Raw genomic sequence first — 20344 nt, 5'->3', positions numbered from 1 at the left:
AAGCAAATATAAACAAATGGGACTATATCAAAGCAAAAATCTTTTGCACAGCAAAGGAAACCACAAAACTGAAAGGCAACCTACTGAATGGGAAAGATATTTGCAAGTGATATATCCTATAAGGGGTTAATATCCAAAATTTATTAAGAACTCATACAACTCAACACCAAAAACAAATAAACTATCCAAATAAAAAATGGGCAGAGGCCCTGGCCAGTGTAGTTCAGCTGAAGTGTCATTCCATATACCAAAAGGTTGCAGGTTCAATTCCTGGTTAGGGCACATACACCAGTTACAGGTTCTGTCCCCGGTTGGAGAGTCTACAGGAGACAACTAATCGATGTTTCTCCCTCTCCCCCTTCCTCTCTCTCTGTAAATATATCCTCAGGTAAGGATTTAAAAATAAGGGGGGCTGGGCAGAGGACCCGAACAGACATTTCTCCAAAGGAGAAATGCAGATAACCAATGGACACATGAAAAGATGCTCAACTATTACAAAGGAAATGCAAATCAAAACCACAATGAAATATCACCTCACGCCTGTAAGGATGGCTATTAAAAAGACAATAAATAACAAGTGTCAGCAAGGATTTGGAGGAAAAGACACACTTATGCACTGTTGCTAGGATTGTAAATTGGTACAGCTGCATGGAAAACAGTATTTAGGTTTCTCAAAAAATTAAAAATAGAACTGCCATACAATCTGGCAATTTTCCACTTCTGGGTATTTGTCCAAAGAAAACAATAACACTAATATGAAAGATACATGGACCCCTGTGTTCACCACAGCATTATTTACAATAGCCAAGATATAAAAGCAACACAGAAACCCATCAATAGATGAATAAAGATGTGACACACACACACAAAATGAAATATTACTGAGCCATAAAAAAGAAATCTTATCATTTGCAACAATATGCAGAGACCTAGAGAGTATTATGCTAAGTGAAGTAAGTCAGAGAAAAAAATACTGTATGATTTCACTTACATGTGGAATCTAACAGATTTACATAGAGAACAAACTGATGGTTGCCAGGTGGGTGAAAAGATGAAGAGGATTAAGAGGTACAAACTTCTAGTTATAGAATAAATAAGTCATGGGATGTAATGTACAGCACACAAAAATATAGCCAACAGTACTGTAATAACTTTGTACACTGACAAATAGGTTACTAAGTTTTGAATCACTATATTGCATACTTTAAACTAATATAATATTGTATGTGAACTCTAGTAAAAAAAGAATAACTTTATTTTAGGAACAGATTGTTTTCTAAAGTTATTCTTTAAAGAAGTTCCTCGAATGGCTTAGCCATACAATATCAAAATAATGAGATAAAATAGTAACTCATACATAGAGAGGACCCTGGGGACTTATGAATTCTAATAAAAATAACAAATCTAAGTTAATTTTATATTGGCTTCCACTGATATCTCTTCTTTTAAAATTACTGTCTATGATTCCCACATATTGGGAAAATGTAAGAAATATCAAGTATTACAAGATGAAAGTGGACATTTTTTCTAAGACACTAAGGATTCAATATTTTCCAGTTTTTACATGATTAATTTTAAAACTTTGTCTTTCTTGATTATACAAAATAATTACATTTGTTGGAAATAATTCAAACATTAGGACATGTAGCTTGGGTGGACCCATAAGTTGGGTGGGGTGGAGTCTCTGGGGATCTCCAAGGCAGGTCAAACAGTGTTAGCCAGGTTGGTGGAGTCTCAGATATGGCACCTGCTTGTCGGCTCTGTTGGGAGGAGGGTTTAGAAAACGAACAATGGCCTCTGTTCGTGTTGATGCCAGACACTTCAGTTCCTCCCTTTATGCCACTGGTGCCTTTCAAGCTGCTACCCTGGTGCCAGAGCTCAGAGGGAGTGAGTCTGAGTAGGTGAGTCCATGTGTGGGTTTTTTAAGAGGAACTGCTTGGGGCTCCAGTAGTTTCTTCCACTGATTTTACCCCTGCTGGTTTCTGAAGCCACAAGTTGTGGGGACTTATCTTCCTGGCACTGGAACCAAAGGCTGGGACTCCTTGCTCCCAAGATATCCCTCCTGAATTTTTATCCACCACATGTGGGTGAGGGAACAGCCCGTTCTGTGTCTGTGCCCCTCCTACCAGTCTGGGTGGATGTGGTTTCTTTAATTCTGTAGTTGTCAGACTTACATTCAACTCAATTTCTGATGGTCTGAGTGATGGTTGTTTTCTACTTAAGTTGTAATTCTGATGTGGTTGTGCAAAGAGGTGAGCCATCTCTCCTTACACCACCATCTTGACTAGAAATCCCCATATAATTTTCTAACAGTTCTTGAAGTATATCCAATGTTTTCATTTTCTCTTCAAATGCTTATTGATTATGTTTATATAAGAAAGCTATTGGCTTGTATATAGATTTTCTCCCCATTATCTGCAAAAAAAAATTCTTGCCTCTTTGTCAATATTATCACTAGTTTTGTCTAACTACGTTGGCTACTTTCAGATAAACATAGGTAATGGTACAGCAAGCACCTTTGTCATGTGTTATTACTTGAAAGGGAATTTCTTTTATAGGCTTTAGGCTTGAGGTACAGAAATAATTTTTTAAACGTCACTTTGCTACTGGTGGAGGGAGGTTAGGGGATGGAAGGATTGAGCAAAAAGGAAAAAGGACTCACAGACATGGGTAACACTGTGGTGATTGTTGGGGAAAGAGGGTAGAAGGGTAATGGAAAAAAACACAATAAAGATTAAATATAATAAAAAATCACTTTGACAAAATAACTATCTAAAAACTCAAGTACTGTACTTCATGAAATAATTTCTCCAAAAGTAGTGAGTTTTCCTAATTTTGAACAATCCTTGCAATTTGAGAATGAATTCTTTTACTTGGTCATGCTCTTAAATAACTAATTTGATTTCACTTGTAAAATTACTTGTCTCCCAAGTTTTTTTTGCATCAATATTTGTGAGACTAAACAGTAGCTTTTTATTTTGCCAGGCTTTGGAATCAAGATTATTCTGGCTTTGTAAAACAAATTGGAAGGCTTTCTTTGTTCTCCATGCTTTGAAATAAGTTAAACATTATAATTATAGGTTCCTTAAAGGGTTAAAAGATCCACCTATGAAATTATGTGATCTGAGTACTCTTCAGGGTTAGCTCTTTGACATTACGATGGTTCGTAGTTTATCTCATTGGACTTCTCAGAGGATTAGCACTTGGATTTAATTTTAAATTATACTGTTCTGTTGTTTAAGTATTAATGTCTTTATTTTTAAAAAGATTTTATTATTTATTTTTAGAGAGAGGGGAAGGAAGGGAGAAAGAGAGGGCGAAACATTGATGCGCAAGAGAAACATAAAAATGCGTTGCATCTTGCACACCCCCAACTTGGCACCTTGCCTGCAACACAGGTATATGCCCTGACCGGAATCAAACCAGTGACCTTTTAGTTTGCGAGATGATGCTCAACTGACTGAGCCTCACCAGTCAGGATGAAGTATTAACTTTTGTCTCTTCTTTATAGTTCTCTTCTTTCTGTTTGACTAAGGTTTTACACTGTTTATTTTGAAATGTAATATTCTTTTCTGTATGGCTATTATCTACATACCTTTTCCAAGTTAAAATTGTCTTCAGTTCGACTGTCTTCTGGGTTGTCTGTGTTCTTCTCATCATCCCCTTTATCTGCATTTGCAAATACAGAGGCTACTCGGACTACAGGCAATGGCACATCCCGAGGAACAAACCTAACTGAACTGATGGGCATGGTCCACAGTTTAATTTTCTTAAAAGATTTGGTTTTGGCAGAATACCGTGATTCACAGACAAAAACATCCTCATCTCGAAAGTTTTCTGGACATAATTTAAAGTATTCCTGGGGGATATAATGATAAAATTAATTAGGTGAATTTTCTGAAAACCGATGAACCTAATAAAAATAAAAATTAAAAATTTAAAAATAAACACCAACCAAACAAAAGTTTAACTGTTTAGACTTTCTGACAGTTGTTAACAAATGGAAAAGGGCTAGAGATCTAGCAGTATCTCTTTGATTCAGAATGACTTTATTAAATACATACCATTTCACTTATTTAGCCTAACAATTGCCCTTTTGAAAATATATTAGTATTTCATACAGCTATAATGTTTCTTAAAGCTATGGGCAGGGCTCCTGTGTCTGTATCTGATAAGATACACAAAAAAGTACAACTTATTACCTGAAAACCACATTACCAAGTTATAATGATCTTTCAGAAAATGTCATCCTTAAAAATTATTCTGGCAATATAAAAAAATTTAAGCTCCATAGTGTAGGCAGCAAATGGTCTTTCACCCTCATGTTCAAGTTAATTTCTTCCTAAATCTTTATATACAGCCATAAAGACACAGCTATAAAAATATTTTTTCCAAACAGTTTAAAACAGAGCTTGCAATTTTATAAATATCATTTTTGTGTGTGTTTATAAATTTTATTCCCATGGAAGGATTTATACTTTTGGGACTAATGAGTTTCTTACCTTGACAAACATGACCACACACTTCCCTAGAATTTTACTAACAGGAACTTTATTGTAATAGTCACTCTTAAAAACTTCTTTTTCTAGGAATTTTCGTGTAGCCAGATGGAATGTTTCATTTGGCCGATAAAACCAACATCCATACAACCATTTTTCCCCTCAAAAACAAAGAGAGAGACAGAGAATTACCATTAGCAGAAATCACATATTCTTTGCAAAATGAGCAAACCCATCCATTTTGCCATGGCCTGAACCTACTAATGTGCTTTTAGGCCATGTTCCTTAATATAATTGTCTTAGAAGAAATAATACTTTAAAATAATGAAGTGTAATAAGGCCTAAAAAATGCTATTTTCCCCCTCATGTTAAAAGATACATAATACATAGAATGAAGAAGGTGATGAGACCTGCTTACTCTGCTGAGGTCAGGAATACATAAGCATTTCACATGATGAACAACAGAAAGAACTGGATTTCCTGGATAACCTTTCTGCCTGCTTTGGGCTTCATTAACTCTTATTCATTCTCCATGTCTCAAGTGAAAGATAATTGCTCTAGGAAGCCTTTTTGAAATCAAATTCTAAGCCAAGGCACATGTCTCCCTATAATATTTTTATTTGTGATTTTTACTGGAGTGGTTTTGCCAGGGGCAACACATGGGACTTTTGTTTTGAATCTCTGCCATCTACACAGCTTGGCTAATAGTGTGTTTTTAATAAATACTGAATGAATAAATCTCAACTAGATTTCAAGAAGTTACATTTCTTTTGACTCCACTGTGCCATTGCTCCATAGTCCTAGATCCTATGTTTTTCATATAATGGGTGCTTAATTATATTTTATACATTGTAGAACTACTGTTAGAAGACATAAAATGTCTGAATTACAATTTTCTTCCCTGAGGACCAAGGAATAAAAAGTCACGTCTCACCAATCTACCCTTCGATTTAAAATGAACTTACCAGCAGAATCTTCCCACAGTCTCTCAATACAGACTATATGAGGTTGTAGGTTGGCTTCTGCGGGCTCTACATAGACGTAATCTCCAACATGATACATGCTGTTCTTAAAGCTGCAGTCCTGGCTGTATGTGCGATGTAAGCCTGAGAGGCCTGCAGCACCTGAGGAATCTTCACTCTTTTCAGCCTCTTAGGTAAAAAGACAAAGAGGTTCTCATTAAAAGAATGTTGGAATCCGATGGAGGATTCAAACAACACATACTAATACATTTAATTTTTTTCTGGACACTCAAAGGCAGAATTCAAGACAAACAGTATGATATCCATATTCCCAATAGCCTCTACTGGAAGATGTCTTCTTGAATTACAACTAACGGCCATTAATTTAAATACATTAAATAAAGGCTCTACAAAATAAAAATGATTATCATAATAATACATGTTCAATGTAGTCATTCTGGATGATACAGAAAAGTAGAAATAGGTCACTTATAAATCATGTAATCCTGGACATTCAATCTCAACACATGGGAAGTTCAAGCAGACGACCGCCTAGCCTAGAGGCTCGCGGTCAGGCAAGGTACGTCACGTGCAGAGGCTGCGCGCAACGAGGAGGCGGTCCAGAAAAGATCGAGGCGGAAGCAGCGTCAACAGCAGCAACAACGGCCATCTGCCTTCACCTGTAACAAGTGCGGCAGGGATTGTCACTCCCGAGTCGGACTGCACAGCCATTCTCGGCGGTGCAGATAGACTCTCAAGAAGCTACGCCATCGTCTCTCGAGACGGACGGCTGCCGACGACGACGAATCCTGGACATAATCCATATGTACTTTATCTTCATCTTAATGCCTCTGAAATTATTTTCCCTAACAGTTATTACATGGATATCACACAATGTACTCTTAGAATCGAGGACATGTGGAATATGTATATTATACAATATACTATAAACTACATACATGTGTACACATAATATATCATGAACATTTCCCCTGAGATTAAATGCTTTCAACAAGACATTTATTTTTATTAAATAAAACTCCCCCCCGCCCCCGGAGAATAAAGCTCTGCTCACATCTTTGATTACTTCCTTAGGATAATTTTCTATAAATGGAACAGCTGGAAATAAGCATTTTAAATAACACATACTACAAATTGACTCCTAAAAGTGTAAACTGATTTAAGTCCCTCACTGTTTAGTTACAAGGGGTAGTTTCTCCATTCCCTCTCTAACACTGGTATGCTAGATCCTTATACTTTTGTTAAAGCTTTGTCAATTTTGGTGGAAAATGTCCTCTAGTAGTTGTTTAATCAGCTGAATCCCTGTGACATATGCAGCATATTCACAAGGTTCTTGGGAATTTTATGCCATCAGGAACACTGTTAACTAAGCTGAAAGGGAACACAGAGAGTACAAAATGAAAGAGGGCTATTAAATCCCCCAAATTCTAGAGACAAGAAAACAGGCTGATAAAACAACTCAGCTGTAAACACAGGCTATCTTTCATGAAAAAGGATTATTCAGATGGCAGAGTACTGAGCTGCAGAAGACTATTTTCCAGGCTTTGAAATCTAAAAAAGTCTGCCTGACTGGATTTCAGAATTGCTTGGGATTGATGACTCTTTTTTCCTCCCACTTCTCCCTTTTGAATGGGAATGTCTCTCTTAGCCTATGCATGTCCCAATCACAATACTGTAGGAGTAGAGAACTTGTTCTTTTTGTGTATGTGTGTTTGTTTGTTTCTTACACAAATAGAGGAATGGTGTCCCAGGATGGATCACACTCAAAAGCCTCACACATATATAATTTAAATAATGAAATTTGGGACTTATGACCTAATGATATTTAGATGAGATTTGGATATCTGGTAGAGGAATCTTACTAAAACAAATATCTAAAAAATATGGAAGTGACTTTGGAATTGGGTGGTAAGCAGAGACTGAAAGAATTAAGAGAAGCATAATAGAAAGTTTAGCCTAGGTTGCCTTAAATAGACTGTTGGCAGAGAAATGGCAATCAACAACATTGCAGTTGAAGACTCAGAAGAAAATGAGAGAAAATGTTATTAGAAAGTGGAGAAAAGGGGACCCTTGTTATATGTATAGGGGTAGAAAACTTAGCACAACTGTGTCCTGCAGTTATTTGGATTCTGGGCCTCCTGGGCTTATCTTTTGTTTTTTTCCATTTCTTTATGTCCATTTGTTATTGTTCTAGTCCTTCAGAGATTTCTTCAAATTTATCTTCTAATCCTTCTCTATATGTTTCCTTTTTGCTATCGCTGAAAAAATTTTAATTGAATAAATTTGACACGTGTAAATTTAAGGTGTATAGTGTTCTTTGATACATTTATATATTGTTGCTATTGTAGTGATATCACATTATATAATTACAGTACAATATTGTTGTCTATATTAATAAAACTGCATTAGACCTCCATGGCTCATTCACTACTTGTTGCAAGTTTGTACCAATAAACAACATCAATCTTATCCCCCTATACCCATCTGCTATCATTTCTTAATAACTTTATTGAGACATAATTAACACATCATATATTCCCCCTATTTAAAATGTACAATTCAATGGTTTTTGTTATATTATTTATCTTTTTAAATTCTGGTAAAAGATATATCACATAAAATTTACCATTTTTGGATCATCTTTAAGTGTGTAATTCAGTGGAATTAATTATATTCACAATGTTGTCCAACTATAACCACTATCTGTTTCCAAACCTTTTTCTTTCCCTCAAACAGGAACACTGTAACCATTAAGTAGTAACTCTTTATTTCTCCTCCCTCCAGCCATGGTACCACTATCTACTTTGTCTCTATGAATTTGCTATTCTAAGTAAGTGGAATCATAAGATATTTGTTCTTTTATGTCTGGCATGCTTCAGTTAGCATAATGTTTTCAAGGTTCATTCATGTTGTAGATGTGTCAGAAATTCATTATTTATTTATTTTATTTTAGAGAGGGGAAGGGAGGCAGAAAGAGAAACATCGATGTGAGACAAACATCAATTGGTTGCCTTCCGTGTGCCCCATGACTGGGGACCAAACCTGTAACCCAGGCATGTGCCCTGAGAGGGAATCTAACCAGAACCTTTTGGTTTGAGGGATGACTCCCAATCACCTGTGCCACACCAGCCAGGGCAAAATTCATTATTTTTCATGGCTGAATAATATTCTACTGTATGTATATATCACATTTTGTTTATGTATTCACTGTGTGTTTGTTGACATGAGTTGCTTCTGCCTTTTGGCTATTGTGAATAATGCTATTATGAACATTGATATACAAGTATCTGTCTGAGTCCCTGCTTTCAGTTCTTTTGGATATACACCTAGGAGTGGAACTAATGGGTCATATGATAATTCCGTGTTTAGCTTTTAAAAGGAGTTGTGAAACTGTTTTCCATAGTGGCTGCACCACTTTGCATTCCTACCAGCAATGTAAGAGGTTCCAATTTTTCTATATCCTCACCACACTTGTTATTTTCCCTTTTGCTTTTTGATAACAACCATCTTAAAGGGTAAGAAGTAATATCTCATTGTAGTTTTGATTTGTATTTCCTAGTGATAAATGATGTTAAGCATTTTTTTTTTCACATCCTTATGACAATTTATATAATTTCTTTGGAGATATGTCTATTCAAATCTTTTGCCCACTTTTAAATTGTGTTGTTTTGTTACTGTTGAATTCCTTTATATATTCTGGATATCAGACACTTACATGATTTGTGAATATTTTATCTCATTTTGTGGGTTTGACATATTTTTAACTTCCAAGGAATTTTCTGTTCTGTGAATGTTTGTTTTTTACTGGCCTTCTGTTCTTGTTTTACATGGATGCAGTAGCTTCTCATCTCTCTGAAGGTCTATATTTTAGTTTAGGTTTGTTTGTTTTTACATTTTCTCCTGCTTTCAGTTTGTTTCCTCCAAGTTAATTTTTTCTTTTTGTCTTGTTCCCTATTTTACATTTTAGAGATTTTCCTTAAATATTTGACCCTATTTAAATAAGTACCTGTTCCTACATTAAAGTGAAATCCTAAAAAAGCGGATGATACGCTCTCTATGCATACACAGAGTTGGTTGACTGATGGATTTTACTGGGAACCTCCAGATGTTTTTATCTTTAGTTTTCCTTCAATTGCCTGGTCCATTTAAGAGGGAAAAAAAAAAATCACCTCTTCTTAGAACTGTAAGCCTGACTGCCAGCATTCTAGGAGCTAAATAGTTAAGAGGGCCAGGGGGTCTCACTATTTAGTATAAATTCCTTCACAATTCCTCTCTTCAGAACTGTAACCTCACCTTTAGGTCTTCCTGGCTGTTCTTAACTCTAGACTCTTTAGGATGAACAGTCACAGGAAAGGCGTGGGAGGTCATCTGGCAGTTCAGTAATGTTAAATTTAGACTTTCAACTAATCCTTCCCTTTTAAGCCAGATGTGCACCCCATTTTCAGGAATACCTGGTGTGCTAATCCCTGTGCATTTCTAGACGGGAGATGGCCTGCTTAAGATCTTTACTCAATGCTGGCATTGAAGCCAGTGTTAGCAACTTATCCATCCATTTTCTAGCTTTCAAATTTTAATTGCCATTATTTCCTCTTCCACTATTTTCCTTCACTTTTTTTGTGAGGGTGGCAAGTGTTTCTGTGTTTTTGTTTTAAAATCTCCTTTCTATCATTTTAGAGATATTTTCAAAAGAAGTAGGCATTTGTGTACCATCTGCCATATTTAATTGAAAGTCAGTCCTCTGTGTGTTTGTGTGTGCCTTAAAGATTTTATTTACTTATATTTAGAGAGAGGAAGGGAGGGAGAAAGAGAGGGAGAGAAACATCAATGTGTGGTTGCCTCTCACATACCCCCAACTAGTGACCCAGCCTGCAACCCAGGCATGTGCCCTCAGAATGGAACCGGTGACCTTTTCACCTTTTGGTTTGCAGGCCAGTGATCAATCCACTGAGCCACACCAGCCAGGGCCTCTATGTTCTTTTATCTTTGCTTACTTATCCTTGTATGAGTAGTTGGTTCTGGCATTTAAGAACAGGGTGTGTTGAGATGTTTTGGTTTCCTTCATTTTCCACTGATTAAGGAACTTCCTCAATGGCTTAAAGACATAGAGGGCAAACTGAGATACATAACCACTATCCCACTTTCTGCTGCTCTTTGATATTCATAAAATAACCTGACAGGACAATTTGAAGTCAACTGTAGTTATCTCACGGCTAGACATAACTAGTGACAATAACCCTCAAAATACCCTGCTTCTATACCCTTTCCTACTCAGTCCTCCTAGTGCTGACTTCATATTCCATGGCAAAGCATCACTTCTTACACAATTCTAGTCATATTGCTGAGAAATATGGTGTCTGAGTTAGTGCAAAAAAAGTTATTAACAGGGATGCCTGGCAGCCTCAGAAAGCACCTCTATGCAGCAGAGCTCCTTTACTCTAATCATGAAATAGGTACAGTGCTGGGAAGGGAACAAAAATCTCCTACAGTTTTTGTTTTTTATGTGGCTTTGCTTTTCTATCATAGGTCTTTTTCATAGATTATTAAGTTACTGGAAATAGTTCCTGGTAGCTGAGGATCAATCAAGGGTAGTAACCAATAGTCTTTAAAATGTATTACCTTTTCTCTAGAATGTACCACCATAACAGATAATAGGTTCACATATCATTGTTAACCCCCTAAGAAGGAGGGCAGGTACTGTAAGTTCTTGCTCCTCTGCTCATTAACTCCAAGACCTTACAGCAGTGATTCTCAGACTTAAGTGTGCATCAGAACCACCTACAGGACTTGTTAAAAGTTAGATTGCTGGATCCTGGCTTCAGTTTCTGAATTGGTAGATCTGGAGTGGGACAAGAGAACCTATGTTTCTAATAAGCTCTCAGATGATGCTGATGCTTCTTGCCTAGAGGCCACACTTTGTGAACTCCCTTAGATTAATTCAAGGAGCAGCTATCATCAATTTTGTATTGCTAATAAAAGTGTTAACTAAACTGAAAATTTTTTCTATAAAAAATTTTGTCAGTAGAAACAACATGGGTAGTCCAGACGTCATACCCTTTATAGCTCTCACATTTTGTTTTTTTTTTTCATTTATTTCCACCTTTATCTTTATTATTTTCTCTACTTCAGGTTTAATCTGATCTTAATTTTCTAACTTCTTGAGGTGGAAACATAGATTTTAGATCTTTTTTTTTTCTAATACACATGTTTAAAACCTATAAACTTTCTTCTAAGAACTCCTATAAATTTTAGTATGTTTCTTTTTAAAAATATTTTTATTATTTTATTTTATTTATTTGTTTTTAGAGAGAGGGGAAAGGAGAAAGAGAGGGAGAGAAACATCAATGTGTTGTTGCGTCTCACATGCCCCCAAACTAGGGACCTGGCATGCAACCTAGTCATGTGCCCTGACTGGGAATTGAACCAGCGACACTTGGTTTGCAGGCTGACACTCAATGCACTGAGCCAGAGCAGCCAGGGCTTTGCTGTTTTTATTTTCATTCAGTTCAAGATTTAAAAAATTGCCCTTGTGATGTCTCCTTTGATCCATGGATTATTTAGAAGTGTACTGCTTAATTTCTAAATATATGGGGATTTTCCAGATTTTTTTTCTGTTGCTGATTTCTAAACTAATCCAACAGTGTCCAGAAAACAAATCTGGTACAGTTTCAATCCTTCTAAATTTTTGCAACTTTTTTATGACCTGTCATATGATCCACCCCTAATATCGGGTTGGTGCAAAAGTAATGTCTGACTTTTTTAGAAGAAAGTTTTAGATAGTATTTATTAAATTTGTGCCTCTTCTTATAATTTTTTGATGTCACAGTGACTAATTTATACCATATTTTTTCAATTACTGAACTACTGTTCATAATCACCTGCAATATTTGCACTCGTGTTCATCCCATCTAAAGATCACATTAGAAATATTTTACTCTATGAGTTTCATAAAGGTGCCAATGCAAGTACAGCAGCAAAGTCTATTCAGAGCACTTATGGGGACGATGCAGTGACTAAAAGAAGCTGCAGGAGGTGGTTTTCCCCTTTCCAAAGTGGGGATTTCAGTTTGAAAAACAAGCCAGAAGAGGACTGTCCAAAAAAACTTGATTCTGAAGTGTTGGAAGCTGCTGTCACAGAGAACCCCACCATTACCTCTAGGGAACTTGCAGATCAATTTAACATAGCCCATACAACGGTGCTACACCAACTAAAAAGGATTGGAAAGGTTTCAGTAGTTGGAAAATGGGTTTCATACGAACTGTCTCCAGAGAATCTGCAATAGTGCGTTGTTTGTTGTGAATCATTGCTTTCGCGACACCTTCAGGCACCGTTTTTAGGTAGGCTTGTTACAGGTGCTGAGAAGTGGAACCTTTACCATAACATTAAATGTCGCCAATCATGGATCAGCCGAGGAGGAAGAAGAGTTTAACAACCAAGAGGAGGACTTCATCCAAAGAAGATCATGTTGAGTGTATGGTGGCATATGGAAGAAACTGTCCATTACAAACTGTTAGACAACAATCAAACAATTACTGCTAATCTTTACTGTGAACAACTTCGTCGTCTGAAAGCAGCTTTAAACCAAAAGCAACCCTCCTTAGTCAACAGAAAGGGTGTCATCTTCCATCATGATAATGCTGGTCCTCACACAGCTCGACTCACCAAAAATTTCTGAAAGAGCTTGGTTGGGAAATATTGCTTCATCTTCCGTATTCTCCTGACCTTGCTCCTTCTGATTATCACTTGTTTCAGGGACTACAGTACCATTTTGATGGTCTTAGGTTGACATCAAGAGAAGCGGATGAAAATGAGTTGGATTCATATTTTGCCTCAAAACCTAAAGAATTTTACAATCGTGGCATTTATAATCTAGTTGACAGATGAAATGAGGTTCTAGATAGCAAAGGTTATTTTAACAAATATTTTCATAATCATGGGTTTTTCCATTTTTAAAATAGACCTCGAAATCGGACATTATTTTTGCACCAACCTTATATCGGTCCATGCTGCCCGACAAGAATGTGTAGACTGCAGTCACTGGATGTAGTGTTTTACATGTCAGTTAGGTCAAGCTGGTTGACAGTCCTTATCTTAGTCAACTCAGGCTGCTATTAAAAAGTCCACCATATACTGATTTAAACGACAAACATTCATTTCTTACAGATCTGGCAGCTAGGAAAGCCAAGATCAAGGTGCAAGCAGACTTGGTATGTGGTGAGAGCCCATTTATAGGCAGCTATCTTCTTGTTCTTCATCCCTTTATACTGGCACTAATCACATCGTGGTGGCTTCATCCCACGACCACATCCAAACCTAATTACCTCTTAAAGGCCAAACCTCCAAAAACCATAATGTTGAAGATTAGGCTATAACATGAATTTGGGATGGGGAGGGGGGGATAAACATTCATTCTATAGCAATATTATTCAATCTTCATTATTTTTGTTGATTTTTGATCTACTTGGTATATCAATTGCTGTGAAAGAAGTATTGAGACTAATTGCTGAACTACTTCTCTTTTCAACTGTCAGTTTTTGCTTCGTGTATTTTGGGGATCCACTGTTGTGTATATATTTATAAATATTGTATGCTCCCAATGTCTTGACCCTTTTAACATTATAAAATGTCCCTCTTTATCTCTAATGATATTTCTTCCCTTAAAGTCTATTTGTCTGATATTAATATAGCCACTCTAATTCACTATGGTTACTATTTTCACAGTATATTTTTCCCCCTCCTTTACCTTTCAACCTATTAATGTCTTGGAATCAAAACTGATCATTGCCCTGGATGGTGGGCTCAGTACTGGCCTGCGAACTGAAAAGTCTCTGGTTCAATTCCCAGTCATGGCAACAGATTGTTTCTCTTGCACATTGACATCTCTCTCTCTCTTTCTACCTCCCTCCGTCTCTTTCTAAAAATAAATAAATAAAATCATTTAACAAATTATTCTCTTATGAATAGCATAAAGTTGAATTTTGCTTTTAAAATTTAGTCTGATAATCTATGCATTTTGATTGGGATGTTTAGCCTATTCACAATATGTAAGATGATTACTGATATGACTGAACTCATGTCCGCCATTTTGCTATTTGTTTTAATATGTCTTTTGTCTTTTTGTTCCTCTTTTCCTCCTTTACTGCCTTCATTTGTGTTAAGCAAACATTTCTGGAGCATCATTTTATTTCCTGTGTTAACTTTCTTTGCTAATTTTTATTAGTGACATTATAACATGCATCACTAAATTATCACCATCTACTTCAGGTTAATACTTACTTAAATACTGTAACTTGGATCCAATATACCTCCATTTTTTAAAGTATATTTTATTGATTATGCTATTACAGTTGTCCCAATTTTTTCCCCTTTGACCCTCTCCGCCCAGTACCCCGCTTCCATCCAGCAACCCCCCTCATTAGTTCATTGTCCGTAGGTAGTGCATATAAGTTCTTTGGCTTCTCCATTTTCTTTGCTATTCTTTTTTTTTTTTTTTTTTAATTTTTAAATTTTATTTTATGTACAAAGAGCTAGCCATTCTGTAGTAAGGTAGATGTTTCGAATGACCCACTTACAGGAAGTTCACTTAGTCCAACTTAATGAAGCCTATATCCTTCGTATACTGACGGAAACACTGGTGGCACAAATTAAGGTTGAACTTCCAGATCAGGCCGTGCTGGTTTGAGCAGCCGTGGCAAGAACGAGAACCCTGGCTGAATTTTCTCAGATGGCTCCAGTAGAGCTGCTGGTGACTCATCTTGCTCTCTTTCGGGCAAAGAGGCAAAAGAGTCCTTCGCTATTCTTAACATCCCCATCTATTTTGTACCTACCAGTTATGCTTCTTAATCCTTGTACCTTTTCCCCTATTCTCCCCTCCCTCCTCCCTGCTGATAACCCTCCACGTGTGATCTCCGTATCTATGATTCTGTTCCTGTTCTAGTTGTTTGCTTTGTTTTTCTGTTTTTTAGATTAAGTTGTTGATAGTTGTGAATTTGCTGTCATTTTAATGTTCATAGTTCTGCTCTTCTTTTTCTTAAATGTGTTCCTTTAACATTTCATATAATAAGGGCCTGGTGATGATGAACTTCTTTAGCTTTGCCTTATCTGGGAAGCACTTCATCTGCCCTTACATTATAAATGATAGCTTTGCTGGATACAGTAATCTTGGTTATAGGTCCTTGTTTTTCATCACTTTGAATACTTCTTGCCTGCAAAGTTTCTTTTGAGAAATCATCTGATAGTCTTATGTGGACTCCTCTGTAAGTAACTGTCTGCTTTTCTCTTGCTGCTTGTAACATTCTCTCTTTATCTTTAACCTTTAGCATTTTAATTATGATGTGTCTTGGTGTGGTCCTTTTGGGTCCAACTTGTTTGGGACTCTGTGCTTCTTGGACTTGTATGTCTATTTCCTTTGCCAAATTAGGGAAGTTTTTTTCATTATTTTTTCAAGTAACTTTTCAATTTTTTGCTTTCCCTCTTCTCCTGGCATCCCTATGATTTGAACGTTGACACTTTTGGAGATGTCCCAAAGTCTTCTTATTCTCTCCTCATTTTTTTTGAATTCATGTTTCTTCATTCTATACTGGTTGACTGTTTATGTTCCAAATCATCTGTTTGAACTCCAGCTTCCTTCCCTTCACTACTGGTAGATTTTTCTTTATTTTACTTAGTGTAGCCTTCATGTTTTTCCCTTATGCATTTGCCATACTCAACGAGTTCTCTGAGCATCTTGTAGGTTTGGCTATCTCCATTTAATTTAGCTCTTTTTCCAGAGTTTTGATCTGTTCTCTCATTTGGGGCATATTTCTTTGTCTCCTCAATTTGGCAGCCTCCCTGTGTTCTTTCCTGTGTTAGATAGAGCTGCTCTGACTCCCTGTCTTGGCGCACCTGTTATGTTGTAAGAGGCGGAGCCTTAGCTATTTGCCAGGGCTGGGCGACCCATTTCACTGCTTTGTGGGGCTGTATATGGGGGTGGGGTCAGAGAGGGAACAATGCTGCTTGCTGGGCACTCACCCTGTTTCCAGTCACTTCTCTCATTTCCTGTATGCGCCTGACTCTCCTCTAGCTGTTTTCCTGGTGATGGTTCCCAGAATGGGTGGGTCTGTGTGCATTCTAGGACCATGGAGGTCCTCTAGCAGACTCTGCCGAGAGATGGGGAGTTTGTTCCATTGCCCCAACCCCCACTGGTTTTCACAGCCAGAATCTATGAGGCTTTATTTTCCTAGCACTGGAACCCTCTGAGGGTGCTCGGTCTGGCCTGGGGCTGAGATCACTCCCCAGGTACCCTACCCAGCTTTTATCCTCCACATGTGAATGTGCAACTGCTTGTTCTGCTGGCCTCCCACGGCCTTGATGCTGCTGCTTCGCTGCTGCCACACCACATCCTTTCCACACCAGCTCCTCGTCTTCACCCCTCCTACCCATCTGGATGAATATTTCTTCTTTAAATCCTTGGTTGTTGGACTTCCATACAGTTCGATTTTCTGGCAGTCCTGGTGTTTTTCGTATAAAGGTTAGCTGTGATCCTTCTTATGGTTGTGCAAGGAGTGAAATGTGTCTACCTACACCTCCATCTTGGCCAGAAGCCAGTTCCATTTCTTTGAGCTATTACTGTCACAAACATTAAATCCTTAGCATTGTTGATAGCAACTTTAAACAAAATGATGTATAACAAATTTCCACTATAGGCTAATTGATATAAATAAGAGTTAAGTTCCTACTTCATCTCATGAACATTATAATGAAATGACATTGAATGAAATTTGAGGACCTGCTATAATTCTATAAATGTTATACACATAACAATAGTGTTATAATTATTCCTTTAAACAATCTAATGTTTTTAAAAGAAAATGGAAAAATGCAGACACAGTCTTTTATATTTGTTTACCCATATATTTAGCACTTCCAATACTCTTCATTATGTCTTACGGATTCATGTTATCATTTGGTATCATTTTATTTAGGCCTAAGACTCGTCGGCAGCCGTCCGTCTCGAGAGACGATGGTGTAGCTTCTTCAGAGTCTATCTGCACCGCCAAGAATGGCTGTGCAGTCCGACTCGGGAGTGACATGGTATCTGTCTCCTCCCGTGTTGAATCGACATCTTGCGATGACGCTGAAGCTACAGAGCCTGGGCAGGGTAATATGGAGGGTCTGCTGTTGCCCATGCAGCAGACCCCCCCTCTCTTCGCAGCTGAAGGGTCCAAGGGAAAGACGGAGTCGATACAGCTTGGGTTCAGGTGCGCCGCAGGAGTTGCCGGTGTTGACTACAACGTCAAACCGCCTTAGGGACTCCGGCTCCGGATTTTCTGTCGGGGTTTACTCCCTTAGCCTTTCCCCTGAAGAGGTATGCCGCAAGGCAGCGGAGGTTTTTTGCAGTCAGAGTTTTCCTTCTCTGATGTACCCTGACTGGAAGATCGAACCAGCGACACTTAGCTCGCAGGCCGACGCTCAATCCACTGAGCTAAACCAGCCAGGGCAAAGACTATTCCTTTATTATTTCTTATTGGAAAGATCTACCAACAGTGAATTCTCTCAGTTTTTGTTTATTTGGAAATGTCCTATATTCCAGCTTCATTTCTGAAGAATAGCTTTGCTGGATATAAAATTCTTAGATCAGTGTTTTTCCCTTTCAGTACTTTGAATATCATTTCATTGCTTTCTGGCCTCTACTATTGCTTACAATCCATTACTGTATTATTATTGTTTTCTTAGACATGATGAGTTGTTTTGCTGCTTTCAAGATTTTTTCTTTTAGCAGATTGATTATAATGTATCAAAATGTGGTTCTCTTTGTGTTTTCTTGGTATTCTTGGAGGTGAAGGTTAATGTTCTTCATCATATTTGAGATGTTTTCAGCCATTATGCATTTAAATACTTATCTCCCCCTTTCTTTCTCTTCTCTCCTTTAAGATCCCATTGCAAGTATACTAAGCCACACAACATAAAAGGGTGCTCCTAAGCCTGCATAGCTAAGGGTCAACAAATGATTTAGGAGATGACTGTACTCAAGTACCTCAAACCTGTAAAAAATCACCCTCTAATGATTAATATGTATATGGCTTGGGGAATGCATTCAAAGTTGTAACCAACTTTCAAGTATCCCTTGCATTTTGCTTTTCATCCAGTTCTCATATCTCCTTTGCACATGCATAGTTTTCCAGTCACTTAAGACTACGTGGAGATCTTATCTCACCCCTTCTAGAGCTAATTTTCAGGATATTTCTCAATCACACTGTCGCCTCGGGCTAGTGAAGCTGCAGGTTTACATCATTCATTTCTGCATAAATCACTTTGCTGGCAAAAACAGAGACCCTTCTTAACACCCCCTAATCACCATCCTGAAAGAGTATATCCTCTCTGTCAGCAAACCTGGTGATTTTTGTAGCTAGCCCTATGCTGGTAGTTATTATTCTCACCAACCAGGTTCCTTTCTCTTCTTTTGTGCATATGTTATTGCTTAAGAAAATGTGCTTTAAATCAACTTTTATTTTACTTTTTTGCTTAAAGTAAAAGAACCCCAAGGAGTACATTCAAGGCTAAAGACTAGTATAAAGTCATTATATTCTAGGTATATATATGAACTTGATCAGAAATGACAAAATTTCTAACAAAAGTTTCCACCATCAAAATATTTCAAGACCTGGCTGCGTTGGCCTGCGAACCAAGTGTTGCTGGTTCGATTCCCAGTCACATGACTAGGTTGCACGTCAGGTCCCCAGTTGGGGGCGTGAGTGAGAGGCAACCACACAATAATGTTTCTCTCCCTCTCTTTCTCCTTTCCCCTCTCTCTAAAAATAAATAAACAATAAATAAATAAATTATTAAAAAAATATTTCTACTTCTGACAAGTGACTCAAAGTAATACTTTTAAGTTGATAAAATTAAAATTAAAAAAATTTTTTTCCTTCTAGTTATCATTTTCAGCCAAAATATCATCTACTTATCTGGCCTAGAGTCTGTATAAGAAGAGCCACACTGCTGAACGATGGGGCAGAAACTTGATGCACTCAGAGCTGAGAATGGTTTCTAGCCCCATCTGGGCCCCTTAGATTTTTATCTACCGATAGTATTAATCTCCCACACCTGTGAATTAATTGACTCTGTTCCTAAAATATTAAGATAACCAATGTGTCACATGTAACTTCCAATCTTTTCCAGTCTGATGACCAAACTGATAATGATAAAGAACATTTCCATCTTACCATGTATATTTTGAAAGCATCAATACCCTGAGTCCACATTTATACAAACAAGATTCTCCTTCACAGCTAACTATAAGACAAGCTAGAAAAAAGTACAGTATATTTCTACATATTTAGTAAAATGAAAAGAAACCAACCTCTTTTCTCTTCTTCTCGTTTTAGTTTATCTTCCTCCATTTCTTTTGGTAATTTTTCCTTTTTCTCTTTCTCCACATCATTATGCAAATGTTTTGTAGTATAGCTGAGTGCTGGTGAAAGAAGAATCTCTCCATTTTTGCAGAGTTCATCACGAATTTTAATAAAAAACTGCTGAAGTTCTACTGCATCTTCATATATTTCAGAATCTGTCCTATAACAAAATCAAGAGTATTTATTGACACATAAGCTGTTTCTTTAAAAATTTATTTATTTACTTAATCATTTATTTATTTTTAGAGAGAGGGGAGAGAGTGGGGAAGAGAGGAAGAGAAACATCGGTGTTAGAGAGAAACATTGATCAGTTGTCCTCGACTAGGGACCAAAGCCACAACCTAGGCACATGACCTGACTAGAAATCGAACCCATGACCTTTCACTTTGCAAGATGATGCCCAACCACCTGAACCTCACCAGTCAAGGCACAACCTGTGGGACTTCCGGCCAAGATGGAGGCCTCTACCGAC

General features: G+C 37.4%; 1 protein-coding gene and 1 pseudogene across 7 annotated transcripts in view; both read right to left on the bottom strand.

The window, feature by feature from the left end:
* PBRM1 (polybromo 1) overlaps positions 1 to 20344 on the bottom strand; it is a 146131-nt gene that overhangs the window by 41255 nt on the left and 84532 nt on the right. For all 7 annotated transcript variants that reach the window (XM_090284057.1, XM_090284051.1, XM_090284054.1 and 4 more), the window contains 4 exons: positions 19821 to 20032; positions 5465 to 5650; positions 4503 to 4660; positions 3596 to 3859 (listed from right to left, as the gene is read on the bottom strand). In XM_090284057.1, the coding sequence (XP_090140183.1) occupies positions 3596 to 3859; positions 4503 to 4660; positions 5465 to 5650; positions 19821 to 20032 (820 nt within the window). The remainder of the gene's footprint in view (positions 1 to 3595; positions 3860 to 4502; positions 4661 to 5464; positions 5651 to 19820; positions 20033 to 20344) is intronic.
* LOC150004865 (small ribosomal subunit protein uS14 pseudogene) lies at positions 15016 to 15754 on the bottom strand (annotated as a pseudogene).

Source organism: Furipterus horrens, unplaced genomic scaffold (assembly GCF_987537825.1).
Source record: "Furipterus horrens unplaced genomic scaffold, mFurHor1.1.pri manual_scaffold_7, whole genome shotgun sequence".
Taxonomy (NCBI): Eukaryota; Metazoa; Chordata; class Mammalia; order Chiroptera; family Furipteridae; genus Furipterus; species Furipterus horrens.
Note: the sequence above shows the minus strand (reverse complement) of the source record. Positions and strands in the feature narration are given on the sequence as shown.